Source organism: Hemicordylus capensis, chromosome 1 (assembly GCF_027244095.1).
Source record: "Hemicordylus capensis ecotype Gifberg chromosome 1, rHemCap1.1.pri, whole genome shotgun sequence".
In the NCBI taxonomy this organism is placed as follows: domain Eukaryota; kingdom Metazoa; phylum Chordata; class Lepidosauria; order Squamata; family Cordylidae; genus Hemicordylus; species Hemicordylus capensis.
This window is the reverse complement of record NC_069657.1, coordinates 435,334,350-435,355,172: the sequence shown is the minus strand read 5'-3', so window position 1 is coordinate 435,355,172 and position 20,823 is coordinate 435,334,350. Positions and strand designations below refer to the sequence as shown.

The 20,823-nt window shown below is 43.6% G+C and overlaps 2 protein-coding genes across 14 annotated transcripts in view; one reads left to right on the top strand and one right to left on the bottom strand.

Annotated features, from left to right (window-relative positions):
* DHX57 (DExH-box helicase 57) overlaps positions 1-14,295 on the bottom strand; it is a 60,998-nt gene extending 46,703 nt beyond the window's left edge. The window contains exons 1-5 of the mRNA XM_053243098.1: positions 14,147-14,295; positions 10,736-10,929; positions 8,695-8,841; positions 3,746-3,919; positions 1,798-2,618 (exon numbers count right to left, since the gene is read on the bottom strand). Coding sequence (XP_053099073.1) covers positions 1,798-2,618; positions 3,746-3,919; positions 8,695-8,841; positions 10,736-10,926 — 1,333 coding nt within the window. The 5' untranslated portion in view covers positions 10,927-10,929; positions 14,147-14,295. The remainder of the gene's footprint in view (positions 1-1,797; positions 2,619-3,745; positions 3,920-8,694; positions 8,842-10,735; positions 10,930-14,146) is intronic.
* On the top strand, positions 14,238-20,502 carry MORN2 (MORN repeat containing 2). Of its 13 annotated transcripts, none has more exons than XM_053243133.1 (6): positions 14,272-14,320; positions 15,735-15,780; positions 17,783-17,898; positions 18,209-18,315; positions 19,326-19,462; positions 20,254-20,502. In XM_053243133.1, the coding sequence occupies exons 1-6, from the start codon at positions 14,314-14,316 to the stop codon at positions 20,354-20,356; spliced, it is 516 nt and encodes a 171-aa protein (XP_053099108.1). In that variant the 5' UTR covers positions 14,272-14,313; the 3' UTR covers positions 20,357-20,502. The 13 variants fall into 13 exon arrangements, with proteins under 13 accessions (XP_053099152.1, XP_053099180.1, XP_053099161.1 ...); XM_053243109.1 differs by having other exon boundaries at positions 14,317-14,418; positions 15,736-15,780; XM_053243128.1 differs by having other exon boundaries at positions 14,318-14,357.
* Positions 20,503-20,823: the final 321 nt, after the last annotated feature.

The window sequence follows — 20,823 nt, the reverse complement described above, 5'->3', positions numbered from 1 at the left end:
AAAAGGACTAATAGTGTTATCAGTCATGCCATTAAATGTAATCTTAGAAGTTTTTTTTTAACTTAACTTGCTTCTAACTTTACTGATTGCAACAGATAGATACAGCCAGTCTTTATTATCAGTTACAAGATTCTATGATGAAAGATTGGTAGGGAAAACAAACCCCAGAAGATAATAGTACTAGTTTGAGGCTTGATTTATGTGTTTTAAAGAAGAAAAGGAGCAAAGATTTTGCCTATAAAAGCAAATGTTTTAGAAAACTTCGAGGTGTGTGTGTGGACTGGATGGTCTTTCGTCTCCTCAAGTTCTAGGATTCCCTGTGGAAGCATATGAGGCAGCAACTATAAATTACAATTATTTTAGATTAAATTTGTTCTTTTTCACCATACCTTATTGACTCAACAACATGGTGTAGTGGTTAGACTGTTGGACTAGAACTGAAGAAGTGCAAGTTCAAATCCCCATTCAGTTATGGAACTTAGTGAGTGAGCCTGAGCCAATCATTTATCTCTCAGACTAACCTACCTTACAGGGTTGTTGTGAGGATAAATATAATCATATTCTCTGCTCTGGGCTCCTTGGAGGAAAATGTAATAAAATAATGGAAGGATGGAAATGTAATAAAATAAAAATGGAAATGTAATAAAATAAAAATGACAAGCCATAACCTTAAAGTGTTTTCATTTTTGTTCTGTCCAATCTAATACATTCTCAGATTTTTTGAAACACACCTCTTCCACTCTATGAAACATGCTCCTGCATCCTGACAGTAAATTCTATATGTGCACAAATCCTGTCATCTTAAGCGCATAAAATACTGTAGTTCTCAGCTGTCCCCCTATTTCCTCCCGAAAGTACCTTCTAAAACAACATTCTTAACCTAGACTGTAACAAGAACATCTACCGGTGCTCTTTATGCATTAGAGCAGGGGATTTGAACCTTTTTAAAACAAGTGTACCTCTCTTGTCTGAGACCTTCAACTCAGATTTCACAGAGATATTTTTAGTGAGTGTGTACACACACACTCTTAAATGTTACTGTTATGAGACAGACAATTATAGTCATTGGCTCACATCCAGACTAAGCAACTCATGAGTTCTCACACTGAAATTAACAGGACAAGTAAACTTGCCTCACTAATTTCAATAGCACTACTCAAGCTGCATCCTCATCACTACCCAGTGAGTCTGGGAAGAGGGAGGGTACACCTTACAAGCCTTAAAAAGTATCTCCCCACCACCGCCACGTCTGTGTACCCCTGGTTGGGAAGCACTGCATTAGAACACATGCAGAGCTCTAAATCAGAGGCAGGGCGGAGCTGTAATTGCGCGCATGGGTTCAAAGAACCCATGTGCAGTTGCTGTTGGAGCCACCACACTCACCATGACTGGCACCTGGCGGTGGCCCCCATCCCATGTGGCAACCATTCTCTCACACCTTGCCTGTATGGCGGCGACAGTGGCCTCCCTGATGGAGCAACCCAGAGTAGACTGACTTGCCCCGCCACTCAGATGGCCACCATGAATGCCGACCACTCAAATGGCCACTGCGCATGGACAGTGGTCACCTGACCATTCAGGAGGCCACCACTGCCACACGCAAAGGTCAGGAGAGAAGGGGCATGGGGTGGGGGGTGGGGGTGGCCCAAACATGGGCTACCTCTGCCCCTCCCAACGCCCCTGATCAGAGGCTACACATATCCAATGGAAACAGAATCCAGACCTTCAAATTGCATACATGGTCTCCTTCTTTAACAGCTGTACTATACATTAAGGGTTTTATGATATTGCATGTACCTTCCGATACCTGATATGCAACACATGAGCTATTAAGAAGCCCTTGCTTATCAGTATCTGCTGGTGTTCTTCCCAAGGGCGACATCAGAGGCAAAGGAGCAACACTGTATTTGTGGGAAGTCTTACTGAGCAGTTTCATGACTTCAGCTTCATCGTCTAAGCACGTTATTAAAGCATAAACAACAGGTTCGTTTGACTCGGATGCTAGCAAGGCCTTTTCATAAAGGAATTCAGCAATGTGCAACTGACAAGCCAGAGGCAGCTTCTCATTAGTAGAATAGAGTGCCACAAGGGGTGGTTGGTAGGGGTATTTGTTATCCTCAGGAAATCTGACTTCAAGTTCATATACAGGAGCATTAAGTCTAAGATGACCATCTTCTTTGATGCTTGGAAGTGTTTTTTGCTTGCTTGGGTTTTCATGCTTGAATTTGCATCTGGATCCAAACCTGCACTCTCCTCGAAGGTAATGCTTACAGACTTCCATGGGAACTGAATTTGGTCCATTACTGGCGTCGCTATTCCCTTGTTTTGGCTTGCTGAGAATATCTGTGAGGTACGCCAAGTCTAACGTAATAGTCCAAACTCTGTTCTGAATCCTCTCCACAAATTTGTCTCCACAAATTGAATGGAGGGCAAAAGCCTCTTCTTGTCTTTGCTCCAGACAGTCTTCAGCACTAGCCTGAGCAGACATTTCTGTGAGCTGCATCCTCTCTCCGAATTTTTCCGAGAAGCACTGCAACAGCAAGTGCTCCAGCGATGCCCCAATGTTACCATTACAGGATTTCAGCACTGCTCGACAATGTTCACTATCAAAACCATACCTACAAGGAGAAGAGGAAAAGATATGTCGAGCAAGCAAATGCACTGCAAGCATCCTTAAAAGGAGTTACCTGTGGCAAGAAATAAAAGCCACACTTGATTTCCACAAACTGAATAAATTATACCATTTGGGTATACAGGAGGGCCTCTATATCCGTGGATTCATTATCTGTGGATTCACAGTCAGGTAAAAGACACCCAACCTCGGCATACGTGGGGGGAAAACTGAGGGGGAAAATACATTGACCTCACATATCCATGGGTAAAGGGTGACTGGAAATGACCGGGGAGGTCATTTCTGGCCGCCATTTTGTGTTTCAGGGCCTCAAAAAAAACTCTGTTTAAAAAAAGAAAAAGACAGCAATTTTCAGCCGATTTGGGGGCATTCCGGGGCACTGCATAACTCAGGGAGAGCAACAAAGCATGCAAGGGAGACCCCTGCCCCGCACTCCCCACCCCCAAATTTAGCTGATTTTTGGAAGGTTTTGATCATTTTCCCGACAGGGAACCTTACTTCCACGATCCCATAGCCCCCAATAAATTGATAGTCACAGTTTCCGTATTCATGGTTACAGCTGGAAACAGAACCCTCACAAATACTGAGGTCCTCCTGTACTTGTATACATTTGTTTTCCTTTTATGCCTTACACAATTTACATAGCTGCTCTATAGGAGGGGAATGTTTTCACAACATGAAATTTTGTATTCTTTGTATGGGGGAGGAGAATGGAACAAGGAAAATGGGTCAGAACTCCTGGAAAAGTGCCTGGGAAGCAGGGAAAAGATTGGAAGAGCATAGAAAGGGGGAATGAGGGCTCTATTAAATGGCTGATAGCTGGCTTAAAAGAAAGAGTCCTCTAACCTCCCCAACCTCCACACTGTTCAAATGGTAGCATAGAAGCTGTTGTGTTTGCAGAGTAACTTTTTTAAAAAAACCCACAAGGGATAGAAATTTGCTTTTAAAAAATATGAAACCTAAGATTCTCCACCTTATGCTCAAAACAGTATTCCAAGCTGTCACAATCCACATACTTTTGTATAACTGCAGATATGCAAGTTCTCATCTCAGTGCTGGTGTTTTTAATCAGTTTCTATTATTTTCTTTTTGTGGGGCGGGGAGTGGCATTACCTGGAAAGTTTCTGCACAGCAAATGAAGACACTTCAGTCTCTGGAACATGGCTTACTGGGGGTTGAGAAAAAGCACTTGTGATAGTTTTAGAAATTCCTTGGCCATCCGACTGGTACTGCTCGTCATCCAAGTAGTCTGGTTCATCACACTCATCTTCACCTGAATCTGGCATCCTAAAAAAAGAAAGCAAGGATCTCATGTAAAAAGAGTAGTCCTATGAGTAGAAGTCTGAGAAATTGATCCTATTCTTTGCCTGCAATCATAAGATAAATGATTCAGCTTAAGTTTTCAGTGTTAAGACTTAAAACCATCTCTGCATTCAGTCCTCTTAGGGCCAAACTGGATGTGACAGTAGCAACCATGCTGATTCATGTGCCTGCCCCATTCACGGGGGTGGATTAAGCATTTTGCCACCAATAGGCAAAAAGGGGGGTTGCCTTTGTACGTAGTCCAGAAGCTTCAGTTGGTACAGAACACAGCGGCCAGGTTGGTCTCTGGGTCATCTCGGAGAGATCACATCACTCCTTTGTTGACAGAGTTACACTGGCTGCCAATAGGTTTCCGGGCAAAATACAAAGTGCTTGTCATAACTTATAAAGCCCTAAATGACTTAGGCCCTGGGTATCTAAGAGAACGTCTTCTTCATTATGGTCCCCACCGCCCACTGAGGTCGTCCGAAGAGGTCCGTCTCCAGTTGCCACCAGCTTGGCTGGTGGCCACACAGGGGTGGGCTTTCTCAGTTGCTGCCCCAAGACTGTGGAAAGCGCTCCCTGCTGAGATGCGATCCTCCCCATCTCTGACCATTTTTAAGAAGCATTTGAAAACCTACCTCTTCACCCAAGCCTTTTCTGTTATTTAAAAATTTTAAGGTTTTAATTTGTGGCTGATTTTTAAATTGTTTTAAGTTTTTGTATATATTTTAACTTGTTTTACACTATTGTTATTGTTAGATGAAAGTTTGGGGTGGTGTAAAAATGAAATGAAATGAAATGAAATGAAATTAAAATTAAATAAATGGCCTTTGCCGCCCTTTAACCTTAAAATTAAAAAAAAGCACCACTGCGCCGCAGTAGCAGTGGGGGGGGGGGCGAGGGGAAGGTTTTCCCTTTTGCCCTCTAAAGAACGCTGCTGCCATCAGTGGGATGGGGTGTGGTGGCGGCTGCAGGGAGGGAGAGAGGGAGGGAGGGAGGGGGACAAGGAGGGGAAAGCTCCCATTTCACCTTTGAAAAGGCTGCGGCGTGGCAGGATGGTGGGGGGTGGCAAGCTCCTTCCAGCTCTCCTCCTCCCAAGTGACTGCTCAGGCCTCTCTGCTGTGCACCCTGTTTTTGGCCTTCCTCCACTCCTCAAATTTTGCCACCATAGGCAAATGCCCACTCTGCCTCTCCATTAATCCGCCACTGCCCATTCATATATGAAGTGGAGCTGATTTTTTACATCAAACTGGACATATGAAAATAGCATCACAGGTACATTAAATCCTCCATGGTTTGGCAAGGTGGTTGAGCGAGTAGTGGCCTCTCAGTTCCAGGCAGTTTTGGATGATGCAGATTATCTAGACCCATTTCAAACTGGCTTTCGTGTGGGCTATGGGGTTGAGACTGCCTTGGACGGCCTGAAGGATGATCTCCAACTGGCTATCAACAGAGGGAGTGTGACTCTGCTGATCTTTTTGGATTTCTCTGCAGCTTTCAAAACCATTGACCATGGTATCCTTCTGGACCGACTGAGGGAGGTGGGATTGGGTGGCACTGTTTTACAGTGGTTCCGCTCCTACCTCTCTGGCAGATTCCAGATGGTGTCGCTTGGAGACTGTTGTTCCGCTAAGCGAGAACTGAAGTGTGGAGTCCCACAAGGCTCAATACTGTCTCCAATGCTTTTTAACATCTACATGAAACCGCTAGAAGAGATCATCAGGAGGTTTGGTGCTGGGTGTTATCAATATGCTGATGACACCCAGATTTACTTCTCCATGCCAACCTCATCAGGAAATGGCATATCTTCCCTAAATGCCTGCCTGGAGGCAGTAATGGGCTGGATGAGGGATAACAAACTGAGGTTGAATCCAAATAAGATGGAGGTACTGACTGTGGGGTGCCAGGACCTGAGAGATGGTTTAGATCTGTCTGTTCTGGATGGAGTTACACTCCTTCTGAAAGATCAGGTACGTAGCTTGGGAGTGTTCCTGGACCCCAAGCTCTCCCTGGTTTCTCTGGTTGAGGCGGTGGCCAGGAGTGCCTTTTATTAGCTTTGGCTGATACGTCAGCTATGTCAATTTCTAAAGGTGAATAACCTTAAAACAGTGGTACATATGCTGGTAACCGCCAGGCTTAACTACTGTAATGTGCTTTATGTGGGGCTGCCTTTGTACGTAGTCCAGAAACTACAATTGGTACAGAATGCGGCAGCCAGATTGGTCTCTGGGACAACACGCAGGGACCACATAACATCTGTTCTAAAAGAACGGCACTGGCTGCTGATATGTTTCCGGGTGAAATACAAAGTGCTGGTTATTACCTATAACGCCATTAACGACTTAGGTCCAGGCTATCTGAGAGAGCGCCTCCTTTGTCATAAGCCCCGCCACCTGCTACGATCTTCTGGAGAGGTCCGGTTACGGTTGCCAACGGCTCATTTGGTGGGGACCCAGGACCGGGCTTTCTCTGCTGCTGCCCCAGAACTTTGGAATAAGCTTCCTGCTGAAATAAGAGCATCTCCTTCTCTGTTTGTTTTCAGGAAGAATCTCAAGACCCTCCTGTTCTCTCAGGCTTTAATTAGAATTAATTTTAATCATTTTTAAAACTTGTTTTAATAATTTTATTATATTGTTTTTATTGTCATATATTTTAATTTGTAACTTTTAAATATTTTATATTTTGTACACTGCCTAGAGATATGCATATCAGGCGGTATAAAAATATGATAAATAAACAAACAAACAAACAAATGTATGTATGTATTTAGAGGACAACCAGAGAAGTTCACTTTTGAAAAAAGGGGAAACTAGCCTGAAACAACAACTAACAAGCAGGAGCTCTTTCCAAACGTTGCCTGTAGGAACAAGACATGTGCAGAACCGGGGACTGATTGACACTAGCTCTATTACAGGAACTAGCCTGCCTGAAATTTGATTGGGTCCTGTCTGGAGCATGCAGAGGCCGACAGACGAGCATGGAGGATGACCTCACTATATCATGGAAAAAACTGACAAAGGGGGATGATGTGAAACTAAAAGATGAAGGGCAGATAAATCCAAGACAACTGCAAGGCTCTAAGTTGTGCTCAGGTCTTTTTTGTTATTTTATTCAGTTATGTAATTCCATATCCATATTTTTAATCACATACACATGACCTGGAGAATATATTACATATGTTAGAGCCATTGTGCTGCTGTTGAAAATTTCTGTTGTTCTACTGTCAAACAGCTTTTACAGTCTGGAAATCCCTCTTACGGTCTAGTCTGAATCTGCTTCCTTGTAATATCAACTCATTGGTTCTAGACCTGCCCTCAGGTTGAAAGAGAACAAGCCTGCTCCTTCTTTTGTGTGACAGTCTTTCAGATATTTGAAAATGGCTGTCATGTCCCTCCTACCCACCCCCACAACTCCACTCTTTTCTTCTCCAGGAAGAACATACTCAGCAACTTTAGCCTTTCCTCATAGCACTTAGTTTTCAGACCCCTCACCATCTTGGTTACTCTCCTCTAAGCCTGTTCAGAGGCTCATCAAATCAAGCGAGATGACAAAGAACCATAATATTTAAGAGCATTTAAAATATTTCACCGTTCATTAAAAGCATGGATCAAAAGAACTGTTTTAACTTGACACCTAAAGCTAAACAGAGTTGGTACCAACACATTTCTCTGGGGAGGGCATTCCACACATGGGGCTTCACCAGAGATAAGGCTCTGTCCTCGGTCAGCACCCACCTCGCCTTAGACAGCAGGTGTGCCTGAAGAAGGGCCTCTGCAAATAACTTTAACATCCAGGCAGTTTCACATAGAAGCAATGGTCCTTCTGATAAACAGGGCCTCACGTAGAGAGCTAGTGTGGTGTAGTGGTTAGAGTGTGGACCAGGACCGGGGAGACCCGAGTTCAAATCCTCATTCAGCCATGATACTTGATGGGTGACTCTGGGCCAGTCACTTCTCTCTCAGCATAACCTACTTGATGGGGTTGTTGTGAGGAGAAACTTAAGTATGTAGTACACCGCTCTTGGCTCTTTGGACGAAGAGCCGGATGTAAAATGTAAATAAATAAATAAACAAGGCATCAACACTTTATACATTTGTTGCAGGAAACATTAGCATACCTGTAGCAATTATATTTCCTGCAGAAAATCTGGAGCTTCCCTGGGATGAGTAAATAGCTTGATGTTTTACCCAGAAACACTGCAAAACCATGTAGGACAGGAGGCATGAAGGATGGTTGGCTTAACAGATTCAGGTCACGAGGCTTGTTCACATAACCGCTGGCAGAGTAGGAGAAGTGCCCAGCCTGGGTAGGAGAACCAGGTGCACTTCTGATTTTCAGTTGTGTGCTTGCAAATATTAAGGGAGGAGGCAGGGAGAATGATTGTGTGCAAGGCTGCAGCTGGATAGGATGGCTTTTCTTCCTACCTTGGTAAAGAGCTGGAGACGGAATCTGGGAAGGGTGTGCTCATCCTGCCCAGCCGCAGCCTCACACACAATCATTCTCCCCGTCTCCTCCCTTCATGTGTTCAAGCACACAACTGAAAACTGGGAGTGCACACAGTAATCCTACCCAGGGGGATGCTTCTCCTACCCTGCTGGTGGTCGTTTGAACAAGTCTGCTGGTGTTCCAAGCTTAAAATAATATCCCTACATATCATGAAGTATCCACTAAACAACAACAACAAAAGGATGTTCAGGTTCTGCCGCATGTAATGATATCTGTTTCACGCAGAAATTAGGTAGATTTAGAAAACATACTCTGAGCCAGCAGCCAGGTCTTGCCCTTGGAGCTCACGGAGCAGTTCTTTCACCCTCTTCTGATTCTCTGAAGTCATGTGCAGTGTCTGCAGAGGCGTCTTGGCTTTCGATACATGTCTGGTCTGTCCATTACCTCTGTCAACAGTACTGGATATTTAAAAAACAATATGTTACAATTCATGCAACAATGGGAAAGAAACACACAGGAAAACATCAGTATTCGCAGGGGTTAAATTCACAGCTAGTGCTGTGGATACCAAAACCGTGAATACCGAGTAAATGGGGCAATGGCATTGCGGGGGTTAAGTATCTAAGGGGAGAAATGGGCTGAAAATGGCGTGGGTTTTTTTGCTTTGTTTTTTAAAAATAAATTAGCTGAAAAATGGTCCAAAAATGCAAATAAAAGCAGGGCAAAGTGCCCGGCCTTGCTCCAGGGTCCCCAGCAGTCCTTCAGTGCCCCCCCAGTGCAGAAAATCAGCCAAAAATAGTGGGATTTCTTTGTTTTAAAAGGAATTGGCTGAAAAACGGCCCCAGGTTTCAAATAAAAGCAGGGCAAAGTACCCTACCATGCTCTGCAGGTCCCCAGCAGTCCTTCAGTGGCCCCCAAGGGCCGAAAATTGGCTGAAAATGGTGGTGTGTGTTTTCTAGGCAATAAAAGCATGCTCTGTATACGTGCACAGAAAGGCCCAAAATGGGCTGCAGACGGCCCATGTGGTCATTTGGAAGGCAGGGAGGGAGGGAGGGAGGGAGAAGTAGTCCCTGCTGCTGCCTCCACTGCTATCTGCTGCTGCAACCGACTCTGCCGACATACTGAAGGTACCATCTCCACCATCCCCCTCACCCCCCTCCAACCCAAGCCCTTTACAAATCCTTGGCGGATTCCCCTTTACAAATATGGCCATGGCCAACCCCCAGCCAGCGGATACGCAAGTCTTCTCCCCTGCCCCACGTATACCAATGTCGGGTGCCTACTCCCCGACCACAGATATGTGAAACCGCGAGTGTTGAAACCATGGATAATGAGGTTTGCCTGTACGTACATACTTAATATACATAATCAAAAGCTCTAGTGAAGACAAGAACTGCCAAGCTGGGCCAGGTCAATGGGCCATCTAGTTCAGCATGTTGTCTTTTGACCAGTTAACATGTTGTTTTTTTCAACATGTTGTCAGTTCAGCATGTTGTCTTTTGACCAACTAGGAAAGTTCAAAAGCAAGTCTTGTTCTGCCAAGATCCATCCTTTGTTGATAGAGAATTCCTAGAATTCCTAGACAGACACTCTGAGCCAAGAGGATTCAGTGTGCTTGATACTGATAATCCATACAGCAGCTATGCTGAGCCCCAGATTGATAGTGGTAAATCCAGACTAGCAGGATCAGGACAGATGCCACAGCAATTGGGAAGCAAAGCTATAGTGAGATTTCTCAGAGATTGGCAGTTAGCTTTTTAATAGGATTGTTTTTTCCTCTTAACTAAGCTTTCACTGACAAAGAGCTTCCTTTAGCTTAAAACGTAAGGATTCCTGTCTGCTTAATAAATTCCACTTGCATCTACTATATTTGACTTATTCTTCTCTAACTTTAGCAGATTAGAATATTGCTCTCTCAATCTCCTTTCATCATGAAAACAAGCAATAGCAACATACAAGTGCACAGCTACATAGTACTTCTTCCTAAAAGTACTTGGTGCTACAGCAATGAGGGAAAGCAGCAGCCTTTGGTTCCAGAAATCTAGTAGTCAGTTTACTGTGTCTGAAATGGCTAATAGCCTTCAACAAACCTGTCCCTCCATGGAAGCCAACATCCAGGGAACAGCAGATGAAAACCAAATGCTAGGACAGTGCTTTGCTGTCAATACACCCTAGGTATGTCTTAGTGAAGACATCTCCAGTAAACATGCCAGAGTGTTTTGGCTGAACATTTAGTCAAGTGATTTCACTTTACCAAATCTTGTTCTTTGAAACCTCAGTCTTCTAAGGACTTAAGATTTAATGCTTAAAATCTCAACATGTAAGACTCCAACAAACTGGAATTTTGCTGACCTGGCTACATTTCTTGCTCCAGTGGGAACATAAAAGTCATCATCATCATCCCAAATCTTGTCCGAACCCTTTTTGCTGCCGCCACCAGCTTGATGTTTGCTAGGTCCACCACTTCTTCCTCCCCTTCCTTTTCCTCCTCCTCTTCCTCCTCCTCTGTTTGGTCTTCCTCTTCTCTTCCCTGAGGAACTCATTTTCTTTCATTAAAAGAGAAAAATAGAGAAAAAACATATTATCAGCACTGATTCACAGCTCTAGGTTCATCAGTACCACATGCTTCCATATAAACATACACTAAAGGTAATAGCAACAATTACTTCTATTTATCTAGCACTAATCACATCAGTCAATCATCCCACTCCACCAAGAACCCATTAAAAATGACACCCTCTCCCCTTATCAATAGTCCAAGATATGCACCCTGAATAACTTTCATCCCTCACACTCCTCTGCATACACTCAAACCCAAAATATTCATTTATTTATTTATTTTATTTTATTTGTCACATTTATATACCAACCTATATAAAATCTCAGGGTGGTTTACAATTCAAATAAAGAACAAGTAAAACCTTAAAATCATATAAAACAGATTAAAATTACCATAAACAAAACTTTAAAACATCATCGTTTAAAAACAATCAGAAACGGGGAGAAACTGATGTCATTTGCAAATATGTGCCAGAGCAACCGTAGAGAAGGTTCAGTTTTGGGTCACCACCAAGCAAGCCGGTGGCAACTACAACTGGACCTCCCCCGATGATCTCAATAGGCGGGCAGGGTAAATGAAGAAAAAGGTGCTCTCTTAAATTCCCTGGGCCCAAGTCATTCAGGGCTTTATAGGTAATAGCCAAAACTTTGTATTTTGCCCAGAAACTAATTGGCAGCCAGTGCAATTTTTTCCTGTTTTTTAAAATAGGAATAATATGGTCTCTACGGATAGACCTGGTGACCAAACTGGCTGCTGCATTCTGCACCAGTTGCAGTTTCTGAACTATGTACAAAGACAGCCCAACATAGAGAACATTTTGTTTATTTTGTTCATTCATTCAGTTTATATACCGCCCTTCCTAAAGTGGCTCAGGGAAGTTTACATTAAAATAAAACACACATAAAACAATTAAAACCAAAAAAACATTTAAACCAGATTAGAAGTAAAACCAGGTATCATTAAAAGCCAGGCTAAAAAGATGGGTCTTTAAGATTCTCCTGAAGGCCTCCAAGGAAGATAATCCTCTTATATCCACATGGAGCGCATTCCACAACCTTGGGGCAACAACTGGGAAGGCCTGATCCCAGGTCATCACCAGAGGAACTGGTGGAACCCAAAGACAGACCCCTCTTGATGAGCTTAGTGAGCGGTGGGGATCTTGTAGAGAAAGGCGCTCTCTCAGGTAACCCGAACCCAAGCCATTCAGGGCTTTAAAGATAATGATCAGCACTTTGTACTTTGCCCAGAAACATATCGGCAGTCAGTGCAACTGGCATAATGTGGTCTCTCTGGTACACCCCAGAGACCAATCTGGCTTCCGCACTTTGAACTAACTGGTTTCTGAACGATATACAAAGGCAGCCCTACATAGAACACTTTGCAGAAGTCCAACCTGGAGACTACCGACTGGTATACCACCATTTTCAGGTCATTCTCCTCAAGGAACAGGCAGAGTTGTCGAATCAATCACAGCTGGTAAAAAGCGCTCCTGGCCACAGCCTCAGGCACCAGCATGAAACCCAGGTCCAAGGGTTCCCAAGCTACGGAATTGTTCTTTCTGGGGGACTGTTACCTCATCCAGAACAGGAAGTTCTATCCCATCTTGCAGATTACAAACCCCCCAAATGAGCACCTCTGTCTTGGTTGGATTAAGCTTCAGTTTATTATCCCTCATCCAGTCCATTACTGCCTGTAGGCAGGCATTTAAGGGGCTAATGCCATTTCCTGATATTGATGACAAGCAGAAAAAGATTTGGGTGTCATCAGCATACTGATAACACCCAGCACCAAATTCTCTAATGACCTTACCTGGAGGTTTCATGTAGAAGTTAAAAAGAATTGGTGACAGAATGCTTTTTATTGACTAATGCATTGCAGTAGTCAGACTTGGATGTTACCAGTATATGCACCACTATCTTATGGTAGTTTATCTCATAATAAAGTTATTTGATTTTATATCCTATGTTAAGCAACTCCAACCAAATTAAAATGTCCATCCCCTTTTGCCCATTATGACATATTCAGCTTGTATTTCCTGCTTATTTTCTGTATAAGAACTCATGGTTTTCTTGACAGAATTTTTCCAATGAGTCATCAGCTTTGTTTCCCTATTTAGCATATACATTGGTTCTTCTTGTGGTTTTTCCTTGTTTGGTCAACCAGATCCATGTGTTCTGACTCAATTGTTCCTAATCTGTCTGGACAGCTAGAGATCAGAGCTTAATTTGTTAAACAATATGCCTATGATATGCTGGTTCCCATCATTCTACATTTACATGTATTGATTATGATATGCATGTATTGAAATCCCCCTTCAACACTAACCCATAGCAGCCCGCTGGCTTAGCTCTACATCTCCTATGAACATATGAAACTCATTCTGAATCAAACTCTTGATCCATCTGGCTCAGTACTATCTACTCCAACAAGCAAGGCTTTCCTTAGTCTCAGGCAGAAGTCTCTTTCTCCAGGTAACCCGAGATCCCCATTCCCTACTGTAATCAAGCTTAGGTAACAGTAGCAAGTTGTAACAACTGCACATTCTATTTACCATGATTACTCCTGCCTCCATCCATTCCTCTCTCCTTCTTCTGTTGTCTCCCTTATGTCAATATTTAGACTGTAAGCCCCCTCAGGGCTTTGACTTGTATAAAGCACCATGTATATGGGTGATGCTATACATACATGGATAATAACAATAATAATAATTCTTTAAATGGAAATGACAGAGATTGAATTTGGGACTTTCTGCATGCAAAGCATGTGCTCCATCAGTTACTGGGCTGTGGCCCCCTCACATGAACTATGGCCAACCCCTATACACCCTAACTCTACACACACACACACACACAACTCATTCTCCACATAGGGTTGTCAACTCTGACTGAAGCTATTCCTGGAGATTCCCCCCCTCCAATATTTTCCTTCAATATTCAAAATATTATCAAGCAACTAAAATCTCCAGGATGTTTTCAGTAATCACCTGGCGATGGGTGCCGATTCCTGGAGACTCCGGGCTAATCCTGTAGGGCTGGCAGCCCATCCCTATCCCCCCACCCCCAGAGGTCTCCCTCAATAGTCTCCATCCAAGCCCACAAAGGCACCTCAAGCTCAGTGGCTCCCCCTGACTTCTTCCACGCCCTCATTTTATCCCCTCCGACTGCACGACAGTCAGCCCGGCCAAGGAAAAATACTCAAACTACCTCCTCTCTCCGGATATTTCGGTTCCAGGCATCTGTCAAAACCGGCTTTCTGCTCAACCCCCACTTACATACCAGCCACCCGGAAGTGAAAGGGAGGACTCATTCTGCTTCCGGTGCTAGAGGAAAACCCCGGTCTCCATAGCAACCACAGGAGCGTCCTTGTAGCCATGTCCAGTGAGTGGGGGGATGCTTGCTGGGCCCTCCCTTCCAGGTGGCTTTCGGGGGCGGGGAGAACGCGCACTTTCTAATTCTGACGAAGAATTAACAAACAGGTTGTGCCAGTTTCGCGCGACAGCTCGGCTTGGAGTGGCTGCAAAATGGATCTTGGATAAGCTCCTCTCCAGACTATGTTGCTGCGTGCCTTTTAGACCCTCCTTTCCTCCCCACCCCCCGATACTCAGTGACTGCTGGCGGCCGAACCTCCCAGCGCCCCGCGAGCAGGGATACGAAATGAGAGGCGCTCCGGCGCCCTGAATGAGGCTGCTTCAGCAGGGCACTCGCGGGCCTCTCCTTTAGCCCCCAGCTCGCACGGGGCTGGGAAGTTAGATCGCCGCTCTCTTTGCTGGGAGGAGGGAGGCGGTTCAAGTCTGTAGAGGTCTGTAGCGCTCCGCGCTAAATCAACCCTAAAGCGATTAGGGTACTTTCCTCTGCAGAAGCTCGTTTCATTTCTCTGGGCAGGGAATGGAGGGCGAGGAGCAGCCGCCTCCGCGGACCGGGAGTGCCCCGCTGAGTATCCAAGTGGGGTGGGGTGGGGTGGGGGGCTGAGGGGGAGCGCAGCTTGCCCCCAGCCCCGCACCCTCCTCGGGGCGGCTCTGCTTCCCACTCGAGGCCATCTCAGACTGAGACGCATTTCTGTTCTCCAGATGAGCGGAGGCGGTGTGCTTACTTGGCACACCACGCACTGGTCATTTCCCCCGCTTGTGTGTGTGCATTTATTTACGATTTTTAGTGCAGAAATCTTCCAGAATCTTAATCTTAAGTCTAGAGGGAAAACGTCTTCCAGGAAAGTTCATTTTTCTACACATAGCAGTGTGGACATTTGTTGAAGAAAATCTATTCGTTGTTGTTATTAGTTATATTTTTGTTCTTCTGCCCTTCCTCCAAGGAGCTCAGGGAGGCATTCATGATTTGCATGCCCTCTATGAACTCCCCCAAAGCACCCCAGAAGCATTGAACCTTCTCCATTCTTGTAGAGGGGAAAGCAACAATCCAGGCTTTTAAATTTTCTGTACATTTCTGAGGTGAAAGATGGTTTACCAAAGCGATGGGATATTGCTTTACTGGAAAAATTAATCTTGTAGAACAAGAGAAAAAAATACAGCAACAGACTTCTGATATGAAAGCTGTTTTTTATTTTTGAAATTTTGGACCTTGCATGCTCATATGTATGGTTTTACTACACTAGCTGATGATGTGCATACTTTATTCCAAATGTAAACTCTAATAGTAATCTTGTAAAAGACATAAATGAGATAGGAAAACAGTTCATATTATTTGGTCCATTGTTCTTGTTTTATATGTAAAGGCTTGAATTATTAATGTAATGCTGCTTTTAAAGATCAATGAAATTAGTGTTCTCTCTCAACAGGTCCTGAAGTTTATAAAGTAACATTTATATTTCCTAACCTAGATAAGTATGGTAAAATATTTTCACATAATTATATAAGTTCATTTAAGTACACTTTTTTGGAAACTTTTATTTTATTTTGAAAATGCAACTAGAATGCATACGAAGTATAAAACTTGCAGTTCCCATCCCACCTGTTAATCCACCCTGCCACTCATTAAAAATGAAAAATGGATGGAATCCAGGCCTTTAATGGAATAATGCACTATCAGCAGAAGCTCCTTCCTTTCATGGAAGGAGTGCTGAGCTTCCATGACTGGAAGGAGTTTCTATTAATGGAGCAGTGCAGAGAGGAGAGCTGGTCTTGTGGTAGCCAAGCATGACTTGTCCCCTTAGCTAAGCAGGGTCCATCCATCCTAGTTGCATATGAAAGGGAGAATAGGAGTGTGAGCATTGTAAGATATTCCCCTCAGGGGATGGAGCCTCTCTGGGAAGAGCGGAAGGTTTCAAGTTACCTCTCTGGTTTCTCCAAGATAGGACAAGATATATTTTTTTTTATAGGACAAGATTTTTTTATTGAACCAACAAACTACCAAAGCATACAGTACGAGAGATTCCTGCCTGCAACCTTGGAGAAACCACTGTCAGTCTGTGAAGACAATACTGAGCTAGATAAGACCAATGGCCTGACTCAGTATATGGCAGCTTCCTATGTTCCTAAATGTCTGGACGCCACCCAATATTTTCTAATCTTTATGGTATTGTATAGGGAGGGAGCAAAGTACTTAGCATGTCCAGTCAAATCATAGGCTTCCCTAGGTTTACATTCCCCTTATATGAAGGGGATATCAGTTGTGCACCTAAAACTGTGTTCAATTTTGCAACAATTGTTACTTGAGCATGTGGCAAATGCCCTGTGAACATCAGAGTTCCTACATTGCAAGGAGCTTCATCTTGCTGGGCTGAAAGGAGACTGAATCTTCAAGGCTTCAAGAAAGCATTCAAGTGCCCTAAACAGGGGCGTAGCAAGGTTGGAGTGGGCCCAGAGAAAAGATTTTAAAATTGGCCACCCCTCATCCTAAATTATTTTTTTAAAGGTTTTGTAAATTGTGGACGATGCAAGTCATTTAATGGTACTTGAGAAAGACATGCTGTTCTGGTAGCTCCAGGTCTTAACACTCACATCAATTTCGGAGGATGAATACAACTGAATGAAGCCGGGGAGGGGGTGCCCAGCTGGGGGAGTCAGTCATGTGACTTGCCTCTGGGCCCCCCCCCAAGGCAGTGGGCCCCCAGACAACTGTCTCCCCTTGCCCTGTTATAGTTACGCCCCTGGCCCTAAACACTTAGACACATGGGGCAAAACTAAGGTTTATTAAAGGATGACATTATAATTGAACAGGGAGAGAGCCTGGACTCTCATCAGCAGATTAGCACTGTGCCATTAAACTGCAGACCCTGCCTCAGTGATGGTGTTTTTTCAATAAGTTTTATATTCTTTTGAAAAACTGGACAAGCCAGTAAAACGTTCAGCCTAGTCAGGCGTCAGCCCTTCCCTAACTAGTGTGACTGATTTATAAAACCATGTTGTAGCTCCTCCTGCTGACAGTCGTGCAATGCATTTCAGTACCCTTTAGTCCTGTCCGATGGACTCTAGCCCACTGAATAAAGTGATGGAGATTGCTTAGAAGTGTATGTAATGCTTTTATCTACACTAAATTGCCAAAGGAGATTTAAGAGTTTCTACACTGACACTGTTCTGTAGCAGTGAAACAAGAGGAGCTAGAGTAAATTTCTTTTAACTGGAGTAAGTCTTTGTATGCATCTTCGTATGCATCTCCATACTCTCAATCCGAGAAGGGGAATGCTAGAGAATGCCAGGGAAACTTCAGAGTCATTGCCCAAGATCTCTTCTTAGCTATAATCTGAATCTGCTTGAAAGGGAAATGAGGGTGACTTGGAAGGGAATATCCAGCTACTGGAGACTGCATAGGTCTCCTGTATACCTCTGTTGTGTGACATTTGCTGGTGTGAAATAATAAAACATGATGTTATTTCTCTCACTGCAGTAGCTCCACTGAAACAAAAAGAATAGTTAATATCATAGATTTGAGAGAGCCTGTGAGAAATTGCTGCAGGGTCAGAGGAAAACTCATAAAACTTATACACAGATGTGTGCAGAGAGGTAAATGAAAATATGCTGTGCGGGAAACCATTGAAATCTAGCCAGAAAATTAGGAACTAGATAATATATTGTATCTCCATATTTCTAATGCTCTAAGGATGGTGAAGGCTTAACTTTTCTAATTAAACAGTGATTGAAATGGTGGAACGCTTAGCTCAGTGGTACAGCACATAATTTGCATGCAGAAGGTTCTAGATTTAATCCCTGGTATCTCCAGGGCTGGGAAAGACTCTGTCTAAAACCTTGGGGAGGCAGTTTAACATTTATTTTATTGAGTTTTACCTGCATTCTTCTTCTTTTGCTTAATTAGATGGTGATTGTACAAGAACACCTGATGGAGCTCTTGAGAGGAATGGCTACGGAGTTCATACCACTCCAGATGGAATTATTTACAAGGGGAATTGGAAGAACGATAAGGTATGATGCATTTAAGTTCCTTGCCTAATACCCATTCTGCAAGTAGAGTCAATAAAATTAGAGCAATTTTTTAAACATTTGTATTCAGCTCACATTTCTGTATATTGGTGTGTGGTGGGCGGGGGATGGTGCTCAGGTTAACAGTTTTTTCCTCCAAAATAATTACATCTGTGGTGATTTGGATACTTATCCAGTGCTAAAGAGTTATTGTGATTACACCCTAACTTGCAGAGGTGATAAGTTCTGGTATGGAACATTGTTTTATTCTGACTACTCAGCTGTTGTAAAGCTCATCTTGATCAGTTGCCTTGCTTTAATATTTAGGAAACACAGTGAGGAGAAACCCCATTGTGTTCAGTGGCTGACATTCTGATTAATGAAGCACAGGTGCTTCGAGGGACTGTGGAGATTCTCCTGGAATCTGTGCACAACTAACCCAGTCTCTCTATGTGCACACTGTTCCACCAAAGACTTTAGCATTCCGAATGCTCTCCACACTTCAGAAGGGCTCTGCAAGATCAGAAACATCCCTGAGGTCAGCAACGTGTTTTTGATCTCTCCGGAGCTTAGGGAGCGAACTCTAAGGGTTCTGGCACAACAGTGCACATGCAGTGCTGTGGTGGCAAAGCAAGGGGGGGGGGGGGCGGGCGCCGCGCAGAAGGGACATTATTATTATTATTATTATTATTTTAAAAAATTTTAATTTTTGGATCGTCGGGGGTCATGGCGGTGCCCCCCACGTGACCCACAAAGATGGAGCCGGGGGCACGTGTCCCCCTGACCCCCCTATCGTTACGCCCCTGGGTGGAGGTGTGGGAGATCCTAGCATTTCCCCACAGTCCTTCGAAGCATGCCCACTTTGTTGGTTGGGATGTCAGCCAGTGAAACTTCATTTCAATTATGTTTGCTTAAGATTACAGCCTTAAATGTACTAAATTCAGGGAAATGACAAGCCAGAATGACTATTTTAGGAATGGATATTAATCTGCTATCTCCTCTTATTAAACCAGATGAATGGTTTAGGAAGGGTGGAATATCCTTCTGGTGCAGTTTATGAAGGTGATTTCAAGAACAACATGTTGCACGGAGTAGGAACGTACATATTTCCTAATGGAGCAAAGTACACTGGACAATTCAGTGAAAACAAGTAAGTTGGAAAGAAAATAATTGTAAATGTATTGCCTTGATGTAGAGTATATTCATCCTTAACTGGTGTGTTTGGCTTTTTATTAGAACCACTGACTGTTCTAATTGCCTCAATTGGCTAGTATATTCTCTCTTCAATTATGTATTGCCAGGAGGTTTCCTGGGGTTATATTCCAGGGAACATGGTGCTTCTGCAGGTGACTGGTACATTGATACCTGCCATTGTAAACAGTCATAAGCTAGACAGGGGCGTAGCTAGAGGAGAGGGGGCCCGTGTTTGCCCCTCTCCCCAGTGGCCCCTTGGAGTGAAGGAGATAATGAAGAAAATAGGGAGGGGTGGAGTTCTAGGGCCCTCAGGAACTGGGGGGCCCAGGTTCTTTGAACCCATCCACTCAATTATAGCTACACCCCTGAAGCTAGATATCAGTTGATCCAAATGCTTGATGGCAGAGCTTGGTCCCAAGGCACATGATGCAGCAACCTTGCTAATGTTAAGCAGGTCAGTGCCTAGATAGGACACTGCCTGAGAAGCCCATGTATGCTACCTTTATGATGGAAAATAAGCAATAAATAAATAAATAGCACTAATTAACTAGTAGAATCAATGTGATGGAATCATTTCTGTTCTACAAAACTGGCAACCATAGTTCAAAAATTTCTCTTATGAAGTATTTCCCATTTCACTGGTTCAGTGCTGCCATTGCTGGGAAGCTGACCATTAGCATGTACATCATTAGACATAATGCAATGGCTGCAGTCTTCATGTAACACACTGATTCTATCTTGTTCCAGGCTGGAAGGGAAGGGAGAATTTACAGACACAGAAGGCCTGGAATGGGACGGCACATTTCATTACACAGCAGCACCAGGGCTGAAGTTAAAGCTGGAAATGTAGGATATTTTATACTGGAAGAAAAGCATGTGTTTGCCTTTTGTGCTTTTAACTTTGACCAAGCTTTTCTAAAGCAGATAATTTCTTAACCTAGTGATAAGAAACAATGAATAATTTTTAAAATAAACACTGGGCCTTTTAAAAAATGAGAGCTTCAGAATGTTACATAGTTTGATTTTTTTCCTTAACTAAATTGTCATTCTAAAACTCAAATACACAAGTATTTTAATAATATATTTTTTAAGATTTTAAAAGGATTTTAGCTTTTTGTTCTGGTGATTTGTGCTTCAGAACATTGACCCACATCTTCTTCAGTGCTATGAGGGCACTATGGTGCTTCAGTGCTATGGAAGCTTCTCTCCAAAGGCTAATAGCCAGGTGGGCAGATTTTCACTGGGATCTCAACATGAGGGGAAAGGGTTATTAAATCCTCCCTCCTTCTGTGCCAGTCTTGATCACTGCCCCCTCCC

Excerpts from the sequence above, each read along its gene's own strand:
- MORN2 (XM_053243109.1), top strand. The coding sequence starts at position 14,333 with ATGCTTGCTGGGCCCTCCCTTCCAGGTGGCTTTCGGGGGCGGGGAGAA. Across the intron at positions 14,419-15,735 it reads GACGAAGAATTAACAAACAG|TCCTGAAGTTTATAAAGTAA; the intron begins GTTGTGCCAGTT and ends TCTCTCAACAGG. Across the intron at positions 18,316-19,325 it reads GGAATTGGAAGAACGATAAG|ATGAATGGTTTAGGAAGGGT; the intron begins GTATGATGCATT and ends TTATTAAACCAG.